This window comes from Scaptodrosophila lebanonensis, unplaced genomic scaffold (genome assembly GCF_003285725.1).
Source record: "Scaptodrosophila lebanonensis strain 11010-0011.00,11010-0021.00 unplaced genomic scaffold, SlebRS2 tig00000024-arrow-pilon, whole genome shotgun sequence".
Classification (NCBI taxonomy): domain Eukaryota; kingdom Metazoa; phylum Arthropoda; class Insecta; order Diptera; family Drosophilidae; genus Scaptodrosophila; species Scaptodrosophila lebanonensis.
This window is the reverse complement of record NW_022060538.1, coordinates 19471326-19497382: the sequence shown is the minus strand read 5'-3', so window position 1 is coordinate 19497382 and position 26057 is coordinate 19471326. Positions and strand designations below refer to the sequence as shown.

Genomic DNA, 26057 nt, shown 5'->3' with positions numbered 1-26057 from the left:
TGAAAGCAAAGGCATGCTGAACATTATAACATGTATGCATTGGCTAATGTCTTTATATTGCTGGTGTTTTGAAATAAAATCAATCGTTATTTTAATATAAGTAGGATCTGAAATAGAAATTCCTTCAATCGAAGAATTGTGAATCACTGATTGCCAATTTCTGAGACCACCTTTGAAATCTGTTGCTGTAAATGCGGCCACTACATATATATTTAAATATCAACTTAGAATTTATTTCAATAATGCAACTAGTTTATGCAGCTAAAAAATATGTATAAACAAAATGCCTGATAAAGTCGATCGATTGATTCTGTATATCTGAATAATCCTCAAGATCAAAATAGTTTGGAAACCTGAACTTTTTCCAAAACAGCATAATCTTCATGGCTGCAAAAAAATAATCAAAATCAAGCGTAAATAATAATTATTTATTTTACAACATAATAATTTTACATGCAAGTAAATTCATATGTTTTTAGTTTAAAGCTTAGTGCACCTAAATTTAAATACAGACACACGTTCAGTGCTACTTGTTGAGTGTTTAGTCATGGTCGGTGTATTAGATGAATAAATATTAGAGTGGTCCTGCTTTCTTATTACATATCGTATGCGTGTAGTATTTATTTAGGGGTATGTACAATTGTTGAAATTAAAAATCATTCGAAAGGCGCCTCAAACAAAGCTGCTGCTGGGCTCCTCCAGATAGGCGCAGCGAGCATTTGTTTGCTCCAGTGCCTTGTGACTCATTTCCAGTGGCAGCTTGGTGCCGAACGATATGGGTAATGTTGCAGTCGCCGGAGGCGATGATGTCTGATTAACGGGTGAAAATTTGTTGCTATAGGTGCTGCCCGTTGGCGACGTATTTACGCTCGCAGCTGTCACACCCCAGTTGGATGGTTTGATGGGCAACACCTTTGGCTTGGGCGGCAAGGGTGGCGGACCACGTGCGTAGCCGCCATTAGCCAGCTCAATCGTATCGCTCTGTGTTATGGCCTCAGTCTGCTGCTCCTCCTCGACATCCACTTTCATGGGCGATACACATGACGCCTTCTGATTGCGTGTGATCGAGAGACGTGGCGCTGGCTGCGGTGCTTCGGGGGTAGGCACGCTCCCATTGCTGGCTGTGGACGATGCGGCTGCAGTCTTATTAATGGGACTCAAGTTTGCGCGCACCTTCCGTAGCCTGGAGGCTGCTGCACTGAGATTCTCCTTATTCTTTAAAAAGTCGGGCAATTCAAAATTGATTTCAGTGCCACGCTGATCTTCAAGACGAGCCAACTGGGCGCGTTTCAGGCCTTCGAGTAGTTCATCTGGAAAGATAAACGAATAAAGGTGAGTGTGTTTCGCAAGGGATCAGATATGAGGTGGTACTTTCTGCGTGAAGCAGAGAAGCTAGCTACTAACCTTGATGCTCCGCTACTCGCTCCGTCACCTGCAGTTTTACGCCCGCCTTCAGCTTTGCTATGATGGGCTTTTTAGGATCCACCAAAAGTGTTGGCGTGATTAGCGATGGCGATGTTGTCGGTTGTGCTTCCTCGGAATGTTGGCTGCTGGTCGATTTCTTCTTGAGCTTCGGCAGTTTGCTGCCTGGAATGTTGCTGTTCTCCTGCTGCTGGCGCCTCAAAAAAGAAGATGTCTCCGAGGGCGTCTCGTCGTTCGACTTCATGGAGCACAGCTCGCTGGACTTTTGTTTATCGCTGGCACAGGCCTCAACCTTGCTTTGGAGCAGTTCATTGAACACCTTATTGGTTATCTCGTCTAGCTTGCTTTGTGAGGCAACCACTGCTGGAATGGAGGTGGTGCCGTTCCGTTTGACTGTGACGGATGTGGTTGCCGGTGCGGCGGGCAGCGGCTTCATGGGTTTGTTGAGCTTCGGCGGCATGTTAGTGCCGCCGCCTAGCTGAAAATCCGACTGCAACAGAACGATTTGTAAGCGCAGACCATCGGCCATCGTAACCGGCTGCGTAAGATCAATGGGCGCTTGCGTGTCACGCACGAGCACCTTCACGTTGCTCATACTGTAGTTGTACTTGTGCAGAATGGGGCGAATGACCTCATGCAGCTGCTTCTTGGGCTTGCTTTTCACGGATATCACCTTCGGATCGGGCAGATCGAGCTTAAAAGCGACGCGTCGCTCAATCGAGACCTCCTTGCCGGCCAATACCTGCGACGGAAGCTGGGTATCTATGGACTTGCTGCTGCCATGATACACAATATCATAGTAGGGGTAAACAAGGCCGCGCTTCTCCAGCAAACGTTCGACCAGCTGGCCAACTGTTTCTTCGGGCCGTGTCTGCACTATGGTTGTGGCTCCGTCCGTCAGTATGACGCGACAAAGCGAACAAACGCTCTCTGCACTGGCACCTTGGCCAGCTCCTGCATCAAAAGAGGACAGCGAAGAGCGCGAGCTGTGCAGATCGGTTTGCGAATTTTGAGTGGAGGCTATCTTTAGAGAGCTGCTCGACAGCACGCTCAATTTGTTGGCAAGAGGAGGGGGAGGTGGTGGCGGTGCTGGCATTAGTGTTCCTGCTTCATTACGGTCACGCGACTTACTGCGTGTTTTTCTATGCCACGGTAGGAGGCTCTTACGCCGACGATCCTCGGCATTGCTGGCGGACTTTTTCAGCTGAAACAAAAACAAATTAAATACTATTAATATGAGATGTTTAATTAAAACACTTTAAGGAATTTTCGACCGAAGAATATTGCTCGTCTCAAGCAACTAGAAAATTCTGGCCGTAAAGTAAACTCACCTTTGACGAGGCGGCCATGTGAAAATTTGTCTTGAGTAAATCATCAAGATCGGTGCCATTGAAGGGTAGCGGTCGCTGCTTCTGTTCCGCCTCCACACAGCTCTTGTAGAGATCGGAGCGTATGAATCGCTGATAGCTGTCGAACTTCATCAGATTGAATATTTGTTTCTGCGCATGCGCAAAAATATCGGGCGCTGCACTTTGCAGCTTCTCCTCAGTCAGGTTCCGGGCCTGCGAATCCACATTAACCGGATCCGTGCTACTGTTAGCCAAATGCTTGGCAAAGATCTCACGTGCCTGACTCGCACGTTCTGCCTCCGACTCTAGCAGACGATAGCGCTCACAGGCTGTCCAAAAGTAAATGTTCTCTGCAGAGAACTCCTTCTTGAGGAACTCGGCAAAGGTCTGCATGCCAGCTGGATCTTGAAGCATGCGCTCGAAGGAACCACCCCAGGAGGAGGGACTGCAGGGGCCGCTCAGCTCACTGGTGACCAGCTCATGTGTGGATTCGGCAGCTGCTGCAGCACTAGGCGCCTCTGTAGTGAGTATTTGCGGCACTTGGAGCGCATGCCCCAGCTGCTGCTGACTGCGCGCCTGCTTGAGCTTGAGCTCATTGAGCAGAAAGAAGTTGCCAGCACCGAGGGTCTTGAGGCACACATCATTATCGGATGCTGTCATGGATGCTGTGCGACGCACTAGTGGGCTGCCGGCGTTCTGCTGCTGCTGCTCTTGCTGCTTGGCCACCTTGTCGGTGCGCGGCGTGCGAAACGAAGACTGACCCCAGGCGCGACGAAAGGGCGAGGCATTGGCGGGCAGTGCGCGGTTCTGTAAAAAGAAGAGATACAAATGAGGAGCGCTGGTTAGTTGTGCATTCAAAAATCAGAACATAGAAAACAACAAGGGTAAAATGGTTATTACTATTCTTCATGACAAGACGAGTCGATATGGGGATGACCGTCACTCCGTCCGATTGGTTGAACGCAAGGATCTCTAAAAGTTTGAGAGCAAGAATAACCAAACTCGATATCCAGATTGTGTTTTTATTTATGCTTCATACCACTGCCCCTCTATAAGTAACTACATATTGCACCCCTATTTAAAACAATTTTCTAATAGATGTATTAATGTATCCTAATGTTAAGTTTCATTGTCATACGAAAATTGTAATGAAAGTTGCTGAAGTCAGGATACTCTTGTTGTTGCTATTTATATTTCCGATAAATACTGACACGCCTCGAAACATATAAGTCAATTATTGAATATACTTCCAGGCGCGATTTAAAATTCAAATAAGATACTTGTAATCCTGGTATGTTGTTTTTTTTTATAGAAAATTGCTGCTTGGTTTTCTCACAGCGTGAGTTTGTGAAGACACTACAAGCCTTCCTTCCATCTTTTCCCACACCGAATACCAAAACTAAATATTGTAAATGGGGTTGTTATATAAATTAAGAGTTGCAGGAATACCCCCTAGCTTAATTGTTTTTGAAGATTGAAACGATTTTTTCATTTCATATCAATTATGAGAACCATTTTTTTGCGACATGCCCATTTTGAAGGGTAGAACTATTTACTGTTTTTCAAATATGGCAAACGCTTGCGATGCATTATATTTTGTGGGCGTACATTGTGTGTTAATAATAAATACAAAAATGTGTGTATGTATGTATGTATGTATTTTTTAGTTCAACTAGCCAGCTCGTTAAAAAATTTCATGGGCAACTCTCATTACAAATTATGGAGATGTGGAAGCACTATGTATACATACATATATACATGTATGCTTCATTATCATGGCCAAGCAACGACGACACGATAAACTTTTGAACTTTTGGAGTTCCACTTAGTGGGCATAAATTTGTTATGTGACTGTGACTGAGTCTGTGTGTATGTGTGTGTGTGTGTGTGTTGCATGACGCATGACCAGCCAGATCCGAGTCGAGCCGAACGAGTCACTTAAATAAATGCCATGTGCTGCGCCTCTATTCTAATTGTGTGAACAAATTTTCAAGTTTTCTATGTGAGTTTTCCACTTATTACACTCATTGTTGGTGCTGCTGTCATTGACTTGCTTAAGTCGCTCCCCTCCCCCTGCCCCCTGCCCATCATTCCATTTCTCTTTCTGCCAATGAGCCTGCTAATCAGCTGTCGGACAAACGCCAGCCGCCCGACTACATATTTATGTTCATGTATATATGCTTATGTACATTTCCCAGCGACTTTCGTTAAACCATGTTCTTCTAGCGCTTCTTCCCCCTCCTATTCTTCGGTTTCTACCACTTTTCTATGAAGATTAATGAATACACGGCTTCTACAAGCCATAAACGGTTTGTTTACAAGTTCGAGAGCTCAGGTTGCGCAGAAAACAGAGACCGACAAAACCAATATACAGATATACATATACATATGTACATATATACACATCTGTAGCATGTATAGTATGTTTTTATGAACATCCATTTGTAATAATCTGCGTATAGTATGTTCATCAAAATAGACATTATTGGAAAAAAGAGAAATTTGATTTGTGTATTTCCGTTTGGCTTAGAAGGCCAACCGTAATTTACATTCATTAATAAAAATCAATTTGTGGAATTAGAAAAATTTAATAAGCGTTCGTGCTGTATAAGCTTGCTTGTAAAAGAACCAGCTAAACAGATCTAGTAGTTTTTATAAAACAAGATCTCTTGCACAATGCAAAATTCCATATTAAAGTTTCAAAAACGTTGATTAATAAATCGATTGAAATAGTTGCACTTATACTTATAGAAATGATTCGCGAAAATAGTTCCAGAAGCCTAGAAGTTCTAAGTTCCACAAAAGGGTGCCAATGTTGTGCTTTTGTTTGTGCGACTAGAGGCCAATTCCACCAAATGACGAAAAATACAAAAAAGCACTTGATAAAATTTAATGGGCAAGTGCGCTTATCACACAGAATGTCATCAAAATTGGGTCGAAATGCACACAGACCGACTGTGTGTGGGAGTGACGAACGCACTTTAAACAAGACAGAATGAAACAGTCAGGCAAGCCCGACACTGTAATACCCTATACCAAAAAAAGTTTGTTATACACGCATAGCAGCAGCAAAAAAAGGAAGTGAAATTGTTTCACTTCAACTTTTCATAGAAATAACCGATTTTCATTAAATTTAACACAGGTAGATAATTATTTACGTATGGAAAGTTTTATTTTTATTAGCAATCCAACAAATTAAATAAGCCCGTATTGCCTAGGAATTAAGAGTTTCAACATACCATTTTTGGTCAACATAGGATCAACCGATTCCGAAATCTTAGCGTTCATCCATACAGACGGACAGACAGTGATTAATTAAGAATTTATGTATATACCTAATGAAGTCGGAAATGCTTCTTTCTTTTCACAAATCGGGTACAGGGCATAGCAAGAAAATGCTCAAGCTACAGTTTTTGTTTTCGGATAAGACAGCAACATGCTCGTCTGTGAAAAATGGCGCAATGAGGAGACACAGTGTGGGGCAAATGCAGGGGCCAAACATTTTGAAATAAAACCGAACAAAACAAGCAACAACATTAAAAAAGACTATATGGTGCATATGTATGAACATATACATAGTACATACTTGTAAGTACTACAACACAACAATACAGACAGACAAGTTAATGCAGCGAAGCGTTTATAAATCAGCGTTGAATGCCGAACAATGCCCAAAGCTGAAGCCATGGCTTGGTCGCAAGGGAGCTCCTCCAAATGCTGTCTGTGTGTGTGTATAAGTAGGAAATGAGCAATTTGCCAAAGTAAATAATTAAAATAAGCGAATGACAACAACAAAAAAAGTGAGCGAACCAGCGAAGAGGCAGTAACAACGCCCTGTGCGTTACATTTCACAAATTGTCGAACAAAACCGCAACCGTTGCGAATGAAAATTGAAAAATTGACAAACCGACCGAAGTGGAGGCAAAAACAATCCACTAAGCGAGCAAAAACAAAAGAAACCAAGCGATCAAATCACTGATTGCCTTCATACAGGGTGGCTGATAACTGCCTAATCACATTCGCATTTTAATAAAGCGTTGCTAATCGTTTCAATTTTTATGAGAAATAATTACAGCTAGCTACTGCTACGAGTATATCCATAATCCATCAAAAACAATTATTTTCAATCAATGGTCCTTAAAAAACGATCGATTGATCAGCCGCAAACAAAACTGGCGCGTTTCTTGAATAGATTTTCATTCTTACTGTTCTTTAAAGATTTACTGACGAAACTATGGGTTGGAATAGTTGAACTATATAATATTTGCTAAGCGTCACAATGTACGATTCTTCAACTTTTATAAGGGAAGTACATATGTAATAGATTAATGAAACATCAGTCTTTGGATTTTCTTCTCAATCAATTCTCTACACAGATACGAGTAATCTAATAACAGATCAGAGAAACTACTTTATTGCAAGCATTTTTTGAGAGCTAGCAGTTGGTGATATCTATAGGGGACCTGTATTAACTGTAATCAGCTAAATGGAAATCAGCTTTGGGGAACTCAATCTGCAGGATGACTACTGGGGTCGAAGATGGGGGTATGCATTAAGGAAATATCTGTATCATCGCAATATATGGGCGAAAAAACTAGTCTCTTTCCTAGTTGGTCAGGTGTGGCCATCAAGCGATATGCAATAACCATGTGACGAACAAATTAAGAAGTATGTAAGCAACTATCACCGCCCACCCGGTATTAGCATACATCCACACATTTATATCGAAAGGCATATTTATAAAGTATTCATGAATTGCTAACCGCTTCGGATATTTCTCTTAATGCTTCAGTGGACACTGACATCGACTTTTATGCGCTGGGTACATTCACATTAGCATTTACATGAATGCCTCACTATTGTGGTTGATGTTCGATATTAAAGTCATCATTATAGCCATAACCGTCGTCATAATAATCATCTCCAGCTTTGCCATCATCATCATAGGCGAAGTCATTGCGCTGAGTTTGCAGTTTCAGTCGCACAAACAAAACAAAATCCCACGAGTAAATTATCTTTAATGCTTTGGCTCAGGTTTCCTTAAGGCTGATGGAGCTGTTGTTGTTGGTTTTGTGTTTTTTAAGCTCTTTTTTCACAACACTCTTTGATATTTTCTTTAGCAGTCATGCATTAAGCATGCGGCTTTATGCTCAGAACTTAATCGCCAGCAGGCGGCCCTTTGGTGTTAAGAATATGAGCTAATTCGATATATAAGTATAGCTGCTGCCATATATAAAATCAGTTGTCATTTGATACACAAAGAAACCAGGCATGTGGCTCCAGGGTGGCACTTCATTAGCCTCATCTTGTAATTAAAGCCCGCCTCTGTGCCTGAAGTTGGAGCCACCTCGTGTGGGCAAAAGAAAACTCACAACATTTTTGCCGGTCTATTGGACTTGACGTTACACTAACTGTGAGTGGTAATGGGAAAGTCACAAATTAGATGATGTGGCTCGTTGTCGGAGATATGTGACGTAAAGTTGTATGTCTGATAAGCCCATATGACAACTGTTTTGGTAATGGACTTTAAGTTCCTCAAATTGAATCAGAATCAGCAAAGATTTTCAAGCGACCGCAAAAAGAGGATACGTAAAAAGAATGGAGGAAATTGAAATTTGCATTTCTTTATATTAGTAAATGAAATATTTTAATGCCCCAAATAGAAGCCTCCTCAATATACACCTTAATGGTTTCAATCAAAATCTAAACGAATATGAGAAAGAATTCTGAAATAACTCTCTAATTTAATTCCCGTATATTTTGTTTTGTCTCTAAGTCATAATTGATAAATAAATAATGCTCTAAAAGAATGGCACTATGCGACTGTACTGCTTTAAGCGTTAAGGAAAAAATACTTTGAACACTTTACAGCCGATCAAATTAGGTATTTCTATTCCATTTTTGTGAGAACTGATCTCTAAATTAATTTTTTATACAATACTTTTTGAGCTCAATTAACAATATTCGAATATGCTTTTACTTTTAATTTGCGTGTATAAGGCCAGATAAATTGCTTATTTGAACCCGCATATAAATAAAATAAAAATAAAAAGTCTTATGTCGGCATTGCATAAAATATTACTAGTTTAATGGCGTGTCACATGCAACATTAAACATTTATTAGCAACCATAGCCAGAACGGGCTTTATGTCCAAAATGTAGGTAGATAATGAATGGCTTCACTCTTAAGTTGTGAATAAGTTGCTTCACTCTTTCAAAAGCTCTAAAATTCTTTCATCTGTGCCGAGATATAAACATTTAAAGACAGCCCTATTTTGAAAAAACTTCATGGCTATATACAAATATACATGTTAACAAGTTATTCACATTATTCCCAGAATGATGATCATCTTTAATAACTTCAAGGTAGAACGTGTTATTCTACATGTTGATTTGTTAGACTTGCTATTATCTACCTATCTATCTACCAATACAAAACAACGAATTCAACTCCTAACTTTTTTCGCAATGTCAAATTTTGCAAAGTATTTAGTCACTTAATCATCCATAATCTAGCTGCGACATACTTAAACAACTTGAATTGGTTCTTATGAGTTTACAAAAACAAAACAATCAAAAAGAAATAAAGAAAAACTTGATAAGTTGAGGCGTTGACACTCGAAAAATCACGTATGAAGTGTGCGTGTTTGTTGAACTGAAAGGCACATACAGAGTGCACGTATCTTTTTCTTGCGAAATATTTAGCAGATAATAAATGTCGCCACGACTATTTTCCTGAATAAATTCTTCAATTGCAAAACAGCTACCACATGAGTTATGTTTGGTATTGTGGCCTATTCCTAGAATTGCGCTAGCAGTTCATAGAATTACTGATAAATCATTCCACACACCCATTATAGATTCAATTTACGCGCATTGGCAAGGCAACAATGAAAACGAATCTTATCTAATACTCGTAGAAGGCACAAACGTTGCGGACGCTTACACGCTCTATATATGGGGCCTGTGGTGGGTGGTTGTTGTAAGTCCTCACATATATAAGTGTATATATATAGTACTATATACATACACAAACATATGCTATACTTGTATGTATAAATGGCTGGTTATTGTTAATTAAAGGCGCACAACAACAACAGCGGCTACTGAAGAATGAATCAAGAGAACGTTGTCTTTTATAGAATTGCTTGAAAAGTTGGCAAAAATTATTTACGAAGCATACTAATGAGTTTGTGGGAATACGAAACAAAACAAAAAAAACTAGACAGACACGAATAAATTGTAGACGTACCAGTCTCAATTGGCTTTGTTTTTTGTTTTTAGCCTTTGGTATGCCCAATGTGCAAGACTTCAGAAAGGTGTGTCGTTGAAATATTTTGCGAATTTGCACTGTGCGTGTGTTTTTGAATGTGTGTGTGTGTGTGTGTGGGTAAGAGTCACCTTTTAAGGCCAACGCGTCGCACTGACAATTCAAAGAAAGCGAAAACGTGACGCCAAATTAATTTGCTTCACTTTTTCTGGCCACTTCTTTTGATTTGGGTTTCGGCTTGTTTGGGGCTTTTTATATATTTTCTATGCCCATCCACTTGATTTTCACACACTTTGCTGGCGCTTTTCACACCGATTGTCGCTCGTTGCTCGCCAGTTACAAAACTGTGGTCTTTTAGCCTCAGCGTGTACAAAGTAACTGAAGATGCGAGTAAAAATCTTTACATTATCGTAAGCCATTTGCGCTCATCGCACAACTGAACGCACGCACACACACAGAAAGTGGGAGAGAAGAGAGAGAGAGAGAGCGTTCATTAAAACACAGGCAGAGAGCATAAAGTTCGTTGATGATTTCACTGCTGCGGCGGCCACAGAGGAATCCCCAAAATAAACGAAATCCAAAAACAAAACTCTAACCACCAACAGCTGGCGGATTATTCTCCCGATCTCACTCTCTCTGCCTCACTCTCTCATGTTCGAATTTTCGAACTGCTTGTGCTGTTGTTTTGCTGTTCGGTTGTATGTGTGAATGTATCTCATCACAATAGAGCTTTGTGTTGGCTCTTTGTAGTTTTTTATTTGTTCAGTGACTATCGCTGCGATACCGGCTGTTGGTTGTAGTTGTGTGTGTGTTTTTTTTTAAATACTTATTTAAAGCAGGGTAGATGCCTGTGAATGAAATTCATTTGTGGGCGGCGTATCTCTTCTCTCTCGCTCCTCATACTTTGGATCTTTGTGCGTTCGTTGGGGTGACCAGCACTTTTTGATCTTGTGTATCCACAAACAGCTGGCTGCTTAATTAAACGAATAGCGAGGTTGTTCAATTAATTAAGTTGTTGTTCGAACAAAGTTGTCGCGCACATTCTTTGCACAGACAAACATCACAATAACAAAGCACAAAGTTCAAGCAGAGCCAAGCACAAAGGATATAAATGCGAAATTCAAAAGGTTAAAGACAGGCTGAAATTTTAAAGTGTTTTGCAGAGTTAGATAAGGCCTTTTTAATGGAGTAAATGTTGAAATTTTAAATAGAGAAGCTCTATCGTATTTTGCGAATGGCCAATTTTTGCTGTTTGTTTTTTGTTTTGTTTTTGAGTGTGCCTCTTGGCAAACGCAAAAGGCGTGGCTGCCCATATAAGTATGCAATAGTAATATTAATTAGGTAGCCGTACACGTTTTCGGCCACGTTCTGTTTTTGCAGAACTGAAAACAAAGCTACATACTTTTGTATGTATAGTAATTCGTGGGGGCTGACTATAAATCGAGCATGCAGAAATGTACAGAGTAAATAAATGCGCTAAAAATAGCTTAAATACATACTTAAATGTATACATAACTACATATGTACATATGTACGTTCGTATTGATATAAACAAAAGGCAACTATGCAATAAAATTAATTAAAATGCCGTACATTACTGAAGCAGCAGTATCAGCAGCAACAAAGCAACATTAAGTGGCATGCGGGCTGTTTGTTTTTGTAGCTGTTGTGGTTTTTGTTGCTGCGTACTTAGCACTGCCTGTAACTGATAGATTGTGCTTTTCTGCCTACAGCCCATTCATTTTGAGCCCCATCTATATCATATACATATGAATGAGTACACGCGTTGCCCACATTTTGGGAGCCATGTGCTGACCGCCAACATTTTTACTATGCACTTGCCGCACATCATTTTACAGATATTTATGCTTTGTTTAGATGCCCTGTCGCCCACTGCGACTGCAATTACACCCGAGTACAACAACAGCAAAGGTAGAAATCAAATTGGCGTGTGCAATATTTTCACTTGCGCTTTGTTTTGTTTCAACAATTTTTTTTATATGCGACATGCGTGTTCGGCACATAAAAACTGTTCAGTGAACAGTTGCGACTGTGCATTTAATTAAATATCCGGCAGGCGGCTGTATTTTGTACTTTTATTGTTGTAGTTTCTGCTTAATTTATTGAAGCAAATGCGGGTCATATGCGTTTTGGCTTAGCGCACGTGTTGTTGTTGTTGTTTAAAGCGGAAGAAACGCGTATATGTAACGAATTTGATTGCAGCCGCATTATATAAATCTCTTTGAGCGTTCACATAAGGGCATTCCCATGTTCATATGTACATACTCGTATAGGGTGTGTGGGCACACACATTCTAAAGAAAAATCACTCAAAAACTTGGTTATGAATATTACTTTCTTCATTTGAATGTGCAGGCCTGCTGCCCCACGTAACAATCATGGATGAGTCGTAAAATTTGCGACTTGACAATGAAAGTGAAATAAAAAATGGCAAGCAAGCGACAGCCAAGGTGTGGGGCCCATACAAATGCCAGACAATTAGAAAGCCATTAAGGCAAAAAGTGTGTGCTTTAACACATACTTATATTGACAAACATATGTATGTATGTAAATGTCTTTATTTTTCGTGTAGGCTTAAGCGACGGGGGACTGGTGGGATAAGATCATTGTGGCAACAATAAATGCCACAAAAAGAGACCCGAATGATGAAGCTGCCGAAGCATAGGCCTAACTCAACTCTTAATTAATGCTAATTTGAGAGCTATTCGAGCTACAACAGACAAGTGTATACCAGGGGACTCCGAAATGTTTCTAGACGAGCCATGAAGACGACATTAACCAAACTCTTGTATTCTGATTGGGGAACATTAAATTCTAGGCAGCATAATTTAATCGTGGACGTACCAGCTTGGAAGAGACGTTCACGACGTCCAAAAACTAACTTCTGACAAAAACATCGCCAAATTTTTACCATATGGTTGTGGGCGACCGCCTAATCAGAGTACGAAAGATAGCTGAGACCATCAAAGATATTTTTTGAACAACGAACTGGACATGAGAAAGCTGTCGTTACGTTGGGTCAGCAAAGTTTGTGGAAATCATTAATTGCCAATAACCAAAGACTTTTATAACATGCAAGTGGTGACCATTGAAAAAGTTCAGTTTATTTCACATGACCTTGCATTCCATCCAAAAAACTATTAAATGTTTCCTCGAAAATCTCAACAGAAAAAAGTCTTGAAATAATTGCGAAGCAAATATATTTTATTGGCAATTTTCACTAAAACTAAACAGCGTACACATTTAAGTATAATCTAAACTAATTGCTACTCATTTCATCAATTAAAATGCACATTCAATAAACAATACGCAGAAGAAGGTAGAGAGTTCACAGGAACAGAAGCTGCGACCATATGGAGAAGCGGAAGGTCATCAATATACACATCAATATACTCGTACATATATAATGGCCAAATATACAATAACACATGATTAAAGGCGTCTTATGCATAAATAAACAGCGTGATCTGAGTACGCTTCCAATGAAAACGAAAATATGAACATTAAAAGTAAACATTGTGAGGAGATGATGGCGGCCCAAAAGTGAAACAGATTGGCCATTGTACGGGATCAGGTCGTGTACAATTAATATAGAACTCATTCGTTCGAGTATGTCTAAAAGTGACTCACGCGCATCACGTTGGTGGAATCGGCGAGCACGGCTTGACGTGCTGTGGCTCGGACCTCCGTTGTCTGTGGCTTGGTGAAGTCCAATTGCTGCATCGCGTCTGGATCGCTGATCGATCGTCTCAGGGTGGTGATCGAGGCGCGCTTGGCATGGAAGGAGCCGCGCAGGAAACGCGCAAATTCATACGCTGCCTGCTTGCCCGCCTTGCACATGGTCTTGGGAGGTGTCACCTTGAAGCTGGGCAGGAGTGGGGCGTGCATTTCAAAGGAGGAATCGGGCGAGATGTTGCGACTGCTGCTCTGACTTCCACCGCTTCCACAGCTGCTTGCCGAGTTTGTAGTCAAGTTGGAGCTGGCCGAGGAGATGCCATCATCATGTTCCAGTTCTTCCTCTTCTGCTTCGGAGCTGTGGGTGGCTGCGGGAAGTGGCGAGCAGCCCAGCTGCTTCTCATCATCATCGTCAATACTGTTATTGTTGCTCACACGGAGCAGCACAGGCGAGTCGTCATCATCTATGATGCTCGATTTCTTGGACGTGCGCTTGGAGAAGAACTGCAAAACTTTAGATGCACTGCGGCAGCTACGGCGCTCGGACTGGGCGCGTTCCAGCGCTTGCGGAGTTGGCATCAAGTCCTCTGCCTCGGCCGCCTTGTGTTCCAGTGGGATGACTGCGGGTTGCTCTGGCACTGTTTCCATGGGCATTTCCATGGGCGATGCACTGCGTCTGCCGTTGCGGGCACTCTGATAGATTTGTTTGGCTTTGCGGCAGATGAAGGGCGACGAGCATTTGGGTGTGGAAGCGGATGAGGAGGTGGCTGCTACGGCCGATTGGCGTGCCTCGAAGTCGTGCACAAAACGCGTTAGCTGCTCCCGGTCCAGTTCTGTTATGCAGCGATGACGGACACGCGGGTTCCCAGAGAGGACCACACGAGGACTTTGAAGGATGTGCTTGATCTCGAAGCTGCTATCAAAGCTGCCCGAGTCATTCAGATGGCTCAACGATTGCACAAATCGTTCAACCATGTTGGAAATGGTGTTGTTGTTGCTGTTGTTGTTGTTGTTGTAACTATAATTATTTGCTTGCTTCTTCTGTATGTTTATAGTTGCTTTTGTTGGATTGTTCATGGCGCGCCGGTTTCTAATTAAATTTTGTATATTTGCAATTAGCGAACAATTTCAATTTCTTTTTTTATTCAAAGTCAATTAAAACGCAAAGTAATCGAAGATTCAATTAATTTTCACACGTTTGGTCTGCTTGGCTGCTCGCGTCTGACTGAATTGCCGCACCAAACTGTGGCACGCAGGTAAACCCACCGGCCACACGTACACACTCCGAATACAGTGAAAACCCAGCACTCAAAAATAATTTCTAAGAATAATTCCCCGCTAGATGTTTGAAAAGCGTATTTAAGGTGTGGTCAGACAAGCAAAGAATTTGCATACAAATTGATAGAATTTCAAGAGGTTTTCATGAAAATCTTGTAGAATTGATAAAAGTAAAAGATACACAAAACTTTCTTAGGTTCAAGTAGGATTTTTAAATGTGAAATAAAACAAATGTGAGCACAAACTTAAGTTTTCCAAACATACACAGCTTGAAATTGTACATCAATTAAATTACTCGGTCGTGCGAGTGTAGAAATGAAGAGTTTTTAATCAAAAGCATTAAGAATAACAATATTTTTTATCAAACAGTTTTGCAAATCAACACATCCAAAATAAATCTTGAAGAAAAAGTATTTGTATGAAAATTGAACATGATCAGATGACATATAGAGAGGAAACATCTTTCTGTTAGGCCCAGAATTATGATATTAGTTGAAGTGAAACTGTCTTGAAATAGGGCAAATGTTTAAAAGCCATTTAGAACACCATTTATCAAGTTCATTATAGGCAGGTGGACCTGTACATGCTTAGACGCCAAAACGGATAAACATGAAATGAGGGAAAAAGTGTTTTGTGCATATTTTCGCTGTTGCCATTTAGAATGTGTGTAAGGCAAGGCGCCCCCACTTAATGTCAATGCCGCCCGCCCGCCACCCTTCACTTGAAACTCATCATAATTACTCATGCCGCAAGGCTGTTGCCGGCACAGCGGCGCATGCGCAACAGCCTACGCCTTCATGAGGCACTTGAGACATCGCGAGCAGCGAGACAGCGGTTCAGAGAGCCTGTCCATGTCGTCGTCGCAGTCGTCATCAGCAACGTTGCTGTTGACTTTAAGTGTCGCGCATTTTTGCAATTTCTTTACAAATACGTTTGCGAGCTTTCTTTTTTGTCGCTCATGTGTTGCGCATTTTAAATGAACGGCAATAACGTTGGGCCATAAACTGTTGCCTGTGTTTTCTGCATTAAACTTATAGATTTAATTGAGAGACGTATACTGACGGAAATTGTCACGATGTGTGCGTCATTCGAGACGACAAAAATGTGGTTAAGGTGTTGCGCAATGCACACACACACATACCTATCTATGCCTGTATCTGATAATTAGCAGCGCTTACTCAGCCTTGGAAAACTCTTGGGTCATTGGTTGCCCTAATATCTTGGCGTTTGTTTTCTCTATGCTTTTCTGAGGCGCAATTCGGTAAAATTCCGACACTTACTCGTACGTGAAGGCAAATTATTGCTAAATAAATAGTGCACATGAAACTCAGGGAAAAGGTGAAACGCACACCCAGCGTAATGACAAATTAATGAATGTTGCTGAATTATTGCATTATTCTTTCTTGAGCGGCGCATTGAAAGCGAATTGACTTATGGGCAGTGGGCTGTTCCCCCAAATGCATATAATTCTTATATGTATATTACAAAATATTTGGAATGTGTTTACGCTAATCGAGTATAGGAAAATATTGATGATGTGCCAGGTCGCGCACATTCCTCATACCCATAATACCTATACTTATACATACATTCCTAAATAAACTATCTACTCATGCTGACCATAGCAAATGCCTTATCAGTTTATGGTGTGCTGCTAGCAGAGGGGGGACCAAAAAAATTGCGTAGTAATTAGATAAGTGGTTAGTTGGTAATACGTTCAATATCAGACTTTAAGTTGAATAGAGTGCCTTTCTTATTAGCAGTTATAGAAGTTAATATATTGGTGACTAACTCATAAACGATTCAATCAACTAATGTGGCTTAAATAGCGAAATTGAAAATTAATCGTGAAAAAATAAAAATTTTAGGAATTCAGAAATCTCTCCGAAAATAAAGAACAAACACAATTGAGGCTGGTACAAATATTATAATTAAATCACGATATTTGAACTCTTACTAATTGCTAACTTTAGATTGATGATTCATCGTTGTAAGATCGTAATTTGAAACAGTTACTATCAGTAGTTAAAAAGGCCCTGCATAGTGAAGCTGGCCGGATGGCAAATAAAAATCCCCCCATCTAATTGTTATAAGACTGAAATCTTATTACTTGAAAGAAAGTCTGCAGCTCTGCTAGCTGCCGTTTAAAAAATGAATTGAATTTAGTAAAAAGAAGAGTCAAAATTGTTGAAAACCACAAATTATGTGGAATTCTGTACATAGTTCTTTAGAAACCGGAAGCAGAAGCCCAGCCGGCCACTTCGAATTCTTGGAAAGGTAAACTTGAATTATTCACACATTGACTTAAATAAATAACCTATTCATTTGGATTTAGGATATGGCTCGCAAAATATTTGTGATTCAAAAAATAACTAAAAAGCAGAGTGATCATAAAACTCATTCAACTTTTTTAACGGGATGATATATGTATGTACATTCCAATCACTGATAACAAATTTAAAACGAATAATACAAATTAATGTGAAATAAAACTATGGGCGCGAATTGGAACGAATTGGCCCACGTTTAAATTGGATTTTATTGCCGGACAAAGATGTCCGCCGTGTCAATAAAAAGATCCATAAAGAACTGAACAAGAAAAGCACCGCATTGTTTATTGTGAGTGTGTTTGATTGAAAAACGAAAAATGTATGCGCAATTAACGTCAGCGGCTAGACAAAAAAAGTCACGACATCCATATGGCCATATATTCATATCCGATGCACACACATCTGTGGCGAAGACTGACTGCTCCAAAATGTGACTAACTGACTGATTGTGAGCCAGCCAGCCAGCCAGCCAGCCAGCCAGCCAACCAGTCAGCTAGCTAGCCAGCCAGCATTACATTGGCAGGCAAAGATCAAAGCGTTTTTTCTATTGCGTCTTTTGTAACGACTGTGACATCATTAGCGAATGCCGATAGACAATGCATCGGCAGAATGAATATATTACGCGCAAACAAACAAACGTGATATATGTACAACATATGTATATACAAGTATATAATGTCATAGAAGCGACGTAATCCGGTTAAGATTTGCACATCATGCTTAGGTCATTTAAAATTTTTCATTCAATTCGCTGGAACAACAAGTTCGAACAAATTCATCGCCCATTTGTTGCAATTAAATAGAAAATACAACCCCATCTGCCAATTGTGGTTTTCAGAGTTGGATTTTAGTGTGAAATTGAAAATTGTTTTCCATCCACTTCTGTTAAATTTGAATTACAGCTAAAGAAAATAGGTGTGTGCGTGAATGGCAGGTGGTAGTGGTGGTGCGTATTTTTTGGGGGGAAAACCAGGCATGTTTTCGGAGAAAAAATATCTTTCTAAACTCGTATTACTTTGCGTTTCAATATTGCACAATGTTTATTCTATATGTTTCTTCTCTCTTGTTATTTTTATCAAAATTAATACAAATGTACACACACCCATATAGACATATATTTTTATCACAAGCGTGTGGGGAAAACACCGTCTGCCTCACTCTATAAATATGTGCGGGTTATTTTTGGCAAACGCGTTTTGCTTGCGTTTTGCACGCGATTTCTGTGCTGTGGGCGTGTTTTGATGCGTTCTGATAGAGCAACGAATTTTACGCGATTTTTAATGACGTACTTCGGCATTTATTTTTGTTAATCATTTCAAGGTATTTTTGCGGCCACGACTTATGTTATTCATATGTACTCGTACATACATGTGTATGTGTGTACAAGTATATGATCTGATTTCGCACAGTTTATTAAAAATGGAAAAATATTTCAATGTTCTTTGTTGCGTTTTGTTGTTTTTTGTTATTTGACTGTTTCTGCTGTTTACGCGCGAGCTTATTTTTAGACACATGCGGCCACTAAAGTTCAATTGCGTGTTTATTGTGATTTTTTGGCATAGAACATTGCCCGGTAGGTGAGGCGATGAGTTTCGAGCATACAAAAATTGGGTCTGGGTCGTCGGCCCAGCCACATACGAGTACGTATATGATATATTCGCGGCAATACTTTATATAGAACTCATAGTCAGTTTGAAAAGTGAATTTTCGTTTCAACAGAATTTGTGACGCGCTGCGCACAAACGACGCTTGAAGACTGACTCAGCCGTTGTGAGTCGTGTTAACGTTTTGCATTTCTGAGCCCAGCTCAGGTGAGCAGCTACACCAGTTACAACAACAAAAACAGCAGCTGTTGAGCGACAAAGAGCGCGTGCGCACAGCGGCGGTGGTGGCCAGCGCCAGCGGCTTACATCGTTATTGAAGCAGTGGTTGTTGCTGTTGTTATTATTGGCGGTGGTTAGTCATTGGGCTTGGCATCAGAGTCAGGTGTTTCTCTCCTGCCAAGCCGCTGCACACGCTCTATTAATTTATAAAGCGTTTTAGCTTTAAAAGTGCCCTTTCCAACTTTGACATGTAGCATGTAATAAGAACCACAAACTGATCATTTATGCTAAAAACTAGTCCTCGATTGCGCATTCGATGTAATTATGTGAAATTGGAAGTAAATGCAAATCTTCCAATACAATATTAAGGACCCTTAACCCTAAAGTTTTTCAGAACTTGATAAAATTTTGATTCCGCACCATTAGATGGAATTCGAAAGCGGAAACAGGCCCGTCTATTTCACCAAATATTGCTTTATGTTTTCGTTTACGCCACTAGATCAGATATTTTGTTTGGTTCAGTATAGAAGAATGTAATATCATCAGTTCTGCCTGAACTTATTTATCTCTGGACCTTCCATTTCGTACTTAAATTTTAGAATATACAAGTAATAGATTTATATTGAAAACAGAGAATAGAAGAAAACAAGGCTTGCAAATTTATAGAATTGCTTACAGCATTAGAATGAAAAATAAACACCATCGCTATTCAATGTTCAGATCATCAATTGATTGGTAATCTCTTCTTATTGCGACTGCTTTGTAGGTCTTCCATTGGTTGCGATGCATTAGTTTTTTATTAGCACCAATTCACACATTTCTGACGGACTTGGTACGGTGTTTTTATCGCTGGTGTTATTATTAATTTTTAATTACTTATAAATACAATTCTGCGCGTTTTCGCCTTGGCCTTTGGTATGCAAGTGCATTGATAGCCCGAATCAACGACAGCGTGCAAATATTTGTGCACAAATAAAGCTCAAGAGATATGGCATTTGCGTAATTCAACGTCTTTATCTGATAGATGCAAATGCACTTAGAGATACAGAATGCGTCGCATACGATTATTGAGACCACAATCATATGGTGAGGTATTTTGACAGCGTCAGCTGGCAAATACGTTACAATTGGATGAAATCTAGAGACCGTTGGTGGCTTACCGAATTGTTAATTAGACAACCTGCTAGTCGAGTGAAGTCAAATGTTAAGTCAGGTGCGCAGCTCCCATGACGGACGGCAGGAAGGAAGCAAACCAGTGAAGAACCTGTTCAAAGTAACGTTCATTATCATTGTGCACCCTCCGAATACGAGTACTGCAGACAGCGACTATGGGGGTTGTTTTCCAAAACGTTGCACCTGTGACGGCATGTGCCATGCCACATTGCGCAACTTGCCGCCAAATTGCTGAGCCTGAGCTCTGACCCTCTCATCAACAGAGCAACCTGTTAGAGCCGCCAATTGACAGACCGCCTTCCCCGCCAATCCGCCGATTGCGTGCAGTATTTCTCATTTCTTATGTATGGTTTTATAATCGAATGCCTTGGTCTTGCGAAGACCTAAATGGGGCGACATGTCTTAAAATAGTTCTTCAATACTGAGTGCAAGAGTATTAGGGTTGGCCGAAGTAGTTAATAATAGAATTGAAGTCATGTTCATTCCAAGAATTTACAACAATACAATAACAATACACATATGAAGATTGAGTCGATAGTTGGAATATTTTCATTCTGATAGTCTAATCTATAACTATAGAAAATTAAAAACTCACTACTTATTTTATCTGTCGTTCGCTCCCATAACTTGTGTGTGTTAAAACAAAGAATGTAATTGGCTTTCAAAAATATTGAAGTACAGTTTATCCATCGACCTACGAAGGTAACTTCGTGATCTTTCTACATTCTTACTCCAATTACAGTTTACTGGCCTGGAGTCACGGTCACTTTATTTATAATATTACTTTCCTACTTAGGAATCGATGCAATTAAGCAATATTTCAATAAATATGGCACAAATACATGCCACTGGCACTTCATGGTACGACACTTAGTCATTATTTATTTAATAAACGGCAGTAAATAGATTAATCCATAGGTCGTTATTTTACCTTCAAATTTATATTTATCTTTGATATTTCGGGCTAAAGTATATACGTATATGTATATATACCGCCAAGGAGAAACCTGTGCATGTTTAAATGCTTTAATTTTTGTTACGCCTTAGTTTTTCTAAGTTAATTACAGAGCTGGGATAATTATAGCCTATTTTTTTAGTCCACAATTACAACGAGCAGATGGTTGTATCATACGACAAAGGGGCTGAACACCTCTGGTGCTGATCACCCCATATCTCATATCTCAAATATTTACATTGCTTTTAACTGAACTGGGAGCTTACCGCATTCTCCTCCGAGTACATGCCACAAACAAGTTCTCGGAACGACATCTTTACTCTGGGAAGTGAGTTTAGGGAATTGAACCCTTTTATTTATGGCGTGCTTTGCGAGAGATTTTAATATTTTCTTGTATTGTTAATGCAGCACTTAATGAACATTTATTTACTTAATTGAAGTCACATACGAAAAAGTTTTATTGAACACATTCAAACTGACAAACAACACAGAACTCAGAAATCAGACAGCAGTCGACAGCAGACCCGGGCGTGTGGGCTCTTGAACTTTTGGGTGAACTTTTTATGGAACAGCTTTTTTGTTTTGTTTTGTTGAAAATATTGAAAGCGCGTATTGACAATTTGCATATGTGGATTTATAAACACAGCCGTCAACTGCCGGGCAATTGAATAAGTGAAGAAAATGAAGCAAAAGCGACAGCGCAGCGAAAGTGAAACCGCGCACGAATCTCAATCGCGCGTTGTAAAAAACTTCAAATCACACTAAACTGAAACTGTAAATGGCAGGCGGGCTGCCTGCGTACGCAAAGGTCAGTTGACGACGCCGACGACACCAAATGGTACTCGGTTATTTTTTTCCCATTAATTGCTTTAGATTGAATTAAATGCGATGTCGACGTCGACAACGACGACAACGACGACGGCGGCGCTGGAGCTGTCGTTCCCGCTGATGTTGCTGTTTTTCGTGTAGCATTGAAGCGCTAACTACGCGTATGACGTCACTTGGACATTGGTGATTATTTTTAGCAACATAAGCTCGTCGCTATTTCCGCTCTTATCAGACGTGACGTGAGCGCCATTAACAACACCAAAACAAAACGGAGATCAGTTCTAAAAATTTGAATTAGCTCGCAAATAATGTAACTTTTATGGACACAACAGAAACAAACGCTGGAGGGACTGGCACCTATTTCAAAAACGTCGCAGCGACTACTGAGCGATCCGTTTGCCGGCCGTTGCCCAACTGTGGCAAAGGAAATCACACACTCACACCAATGCGATAATGACAAGGCATGCGAGCGAGTGATTGTGCCTCTGTCTGTGTGTGTATGTGTGTGTGTGTGTCCGATGTCGCCACAAAACAGTATCGCACACGCTTATCGTGGAGCATCGCGAGCGGCGGCGCGATAAGCTCGGCGCTCAGGTAACAGAACGGTGGGCAGGTAAATGTTGCTGCCCTGGCCTGGCCGCTAAACAAATTTGCGGCATTGTCGTTTATTTTTGGCAAAGGCGATAACAAAACAAAGGCACAGTGGTTCAAACAATAAATACACGTGAATAAATATTGCGTCACATTTGTTGAATACTATGTATATGCTTTATGAAGATGGGTCTAATTGGTCGGCATTGGGGAATTATCTAGACAGACAGAAACATTAGCACGTTGAATTGACGGCATTGAATTTGTAAAATATATTTCTGATTCTTTCATGATCAATCTGATAAACATACACATGTACATTTAGTATATGAACATGTTCTAATTTAGAAATTAAGACGAAACGGCTCAAAAGGAAAATTTTGACATTTAGATATTCATATGGACGGACAGACTGATAGGACTAAATTAGCTCTTCTCGTCATTCTGATCAAGAATACAAGTATATATACTTTGTAGGCTCTGCTTCTTTCTGCCTGTAAAATTTTTTACTTTGCACATACTGCATATCACGTGCCTTTCAGGTTTTTCTTGTTTAAAAACCTTTCTTACAAGTATAAGTAGTTTTTAAAATGTACATTTTAAATGGAAAATATTCATAAACAATGTATTTCAATTCTCGAATAATGTGTGAGCAAATAATTTTTCCGACAACCATTCTTATTTTGCCCAAAAACAACTGAGTTGAGTCAAAACAAACCCATACAAACCCCAGAAATCTGAGCTACACATGTAAATGCATTTCTAATATTTTTAGGTATTATCACAAATATCTAGTAATTTGGGTTTACTTACCCCGAAGTCCGGTTCGCTGTTTGTAGCTTCTAAAAGGCATTGTGTAGATGAAGATGAAGAAAGATTTGTTGCCTGGGCTGTAGAGGCTGCAGCCTGATGTATGTTTTGCAAACTGGTCCAGGTGTCTATTTGCTCATAATGGATGTCCATGGGCACATTATCGATTGCCTCGAAGCCCAGGGAATGTCGTGGCTTACTAGACCCTTGAGTCCTGACCTTGTGAGGTGTTGTAACCCCAATTCCAGTCCCCTGTGGCTGAAGCGAGTGGCGTAATTTGCGTGTTGCACTCGAAGCCGAAATGTAGGACGGATGCACAAACATTTGTGTCTCGTCTAGCGATGGAACTACCGAGTGCAGCGATATATCGTCCATGGAAGCAGCTGCAAGCAATGCGGGATCGTTGTCTTGAATTGTGCCGGCCAGCAAACTCAACACATCGTCACAGGAACGCGTTGCTGTCAGATTGGTAGCCGGACTCTTGATGAGATTGAAACTGGCCAACAAATTGGGGCGACGCCCGGACGATGATGTTGTAGGTGTCTTTGGATCGGGCATGGGATGCATACTCAAATAATCAGCGCGTCCCGTTGACATGTTGTCCATACCAAAGATACCGAGTGGACGCGCTATAGCTGAGGCTACAGGTGCCTGTGGTGCTGCTGCCCCTTGAGCCGCCAGTGGACCAGCAAAATCCACGACAAGAATTCGGTCTGAAATGTTAGTGCAGTCGTTATTGAAGCCAATACCGGAGTCAGAGTTGGAAGTGGTTGTGGAGATTTCGCTGTGATTCGACGGTTGTGGCGAATGAGCAGCGGCTGCAGCTCCCGCTGCGACTCCAGCGCCCGCCTCAAAGCTATCTGGCAGATTTGGGCGCGTAGCTTGCGGCATGATACGCATGGTGTACATGCTGCGTATAAGATTCACTACATATTCCGAGTTGTTTGGAAACTCGAGGCACAAATTAGATATGGGATCACGTGTGCACTGCAAGCGAAACTCATGAGCCCGTGCTAAATGCTGTTGATGATCAATCATCTTAGTATCGATCACAAAGACATGACAACTGTGCGAGATGCAAATGTGGGCCATTGAATTGGCCTTATCATTAGCTCCTGGCTCCATTTCGTACTCCTCCTCGATCAGTGTATTGTGCACGGCGCTGGTCACCAATCCAAAAAACCTATTTTCGCTCTCCGATGACGAGCTGACATAATTCAAACGGGCCGATGGGTACGTGGCCAACGACTTCCCAGACGCATTCTGTAGACGCATTTGCTCAGGTAGTATACACATGAGCACATTGGTTGGTTGGCGTTTCTCCTGACGCAGTTTGCGTATGCAGGAGCGTACCGTTTGCAATTTGGAACTGTGAGAAATCTGTTTTGGCATCTCAATGGTGCCCAAGTAGCCAACAAGCACACGATATTCCAAAGTGGCACTAGCAGCACGCACCATGGCGCTTACATTTGCCACATTCGAGGGTTTGCTGAGACAGCCCAGAGGTGCATCCTCCAATACAGGAACTAAGGGCGATTGGTCTGGCGCAGCAGATGGAGCGGGCATTTCCGCGATTGCAGCTTCTTGACGAGGGGCACGTTCGACTGTCGATTCGTTCGGCTTCTTTTGCGGTGAATTCCTTAATCGATGCATTTTAGATTTGTGATGCAAAAATCGTGGCTTCGAACGCAATCCGTTGCCCAAGCTGGCTGTAAGCAAACCACGAGCGCCGCGCACATTCTGCTGCATGAGCAACGCAGCATTTGCATTTTCCTCATCAGAACTATCCGAGTAGTAGTTCTCAGCTATTTGCATGCGTATACTACCAAAGGAGTTGCCAATTAATTGCACTACTGTCTCGTGGGGCAGCTTGGACACGTTCAGGCCATTGACAGAGATAAGAAAATCACCGGCACGCAGACCTGCCTGCTCAGCGGGTGAATTGCTGATAATGCATGAGAGACGGCACGGCTGCTGCCCCGATATGGTAAAGCCAAATCCGTTATAGCCTCGTCGAACCTCCACTGTGCGGGTACCATAGTTTGGACGCTTTTTGCGGCGTCGTTGCTGAGGCGGCGGTTGTTGGCTCGAAGTAGTTGCTGAAGCTGTGGCCTGAGCTGTGCTGCCTGTAGCCGTTCCATTTCCCACAACACTGGTGCTGGCTGCTGCAACCGTCGCAGCTGTGCTCGTTATGGGCAATGGCGGATGATGATGATGCATTTGTGTGGCGTTCACTGCAGAACCAATAAATTGTATTACAAATTTATATTAACAGCTTTCAAAGTAAACGCACCTTTTTCATTGATGCTGGTTTCGGGTTGTCGGGCAGCTTGGAATGCGGTTTGTGCTCAATAGCAGCCTGCCGCCCCTTTTTGGTAATACAAATTCGCCCTCTCTCTCACACACACACACACACTTAAGCACAACAACAACACCAACAAAGCAGACGTATCTTGTTACACTTTGCAGCTGGAATTTATTATAGTCACTCGCCAAGCGCAAATATGCAATCGTATGCAAAAACACAACTAAC

At 41.1% G+C, this 26057-nt stretch overlaps 1 protein-coding gene across 2 annotated transcripts; it reads right to left on the bottom strand.

The window, feature by feature from the left end:
• Positions 1 to 414: 414 nt before the first annotated feature.
• On the bottom strand, positions 415 to 26057 carry LOC115621986 (regulator of G-protein signaling loco). Of its 2 annotated transcripts, XM_030515838.1 has the most exons (5): positions 25818 to 26057; positions 23528 to 25758; positions 2754 to 3578; positions 1405 to 2626; positions 415 to 1310 (listed from the first exon to the last, which is right to left on the bottom strand). In XM_030515838.1, exons 2-5 carry the CDS (start codon positions 25742 to 25744, stop codon positions 673 to 675), a joined length of 4902 nt encoding a protein of 1633 aa, XP_030371698.1. In that variant the 5' UTR covers positions 25745 to 25758; positions 25818 to 26057; the 3' UTR covers positions 415 to 672. The 2 variants fall into 2 exon arrangements, with proteins under 2 accessions (XP_030371698.1, XP_030371699.1); XM_030515839.1 differs by lacking the exons at positions 23528 to 25758; positions 25818 to 26057 and adding an exon at positions 10173 to 10393.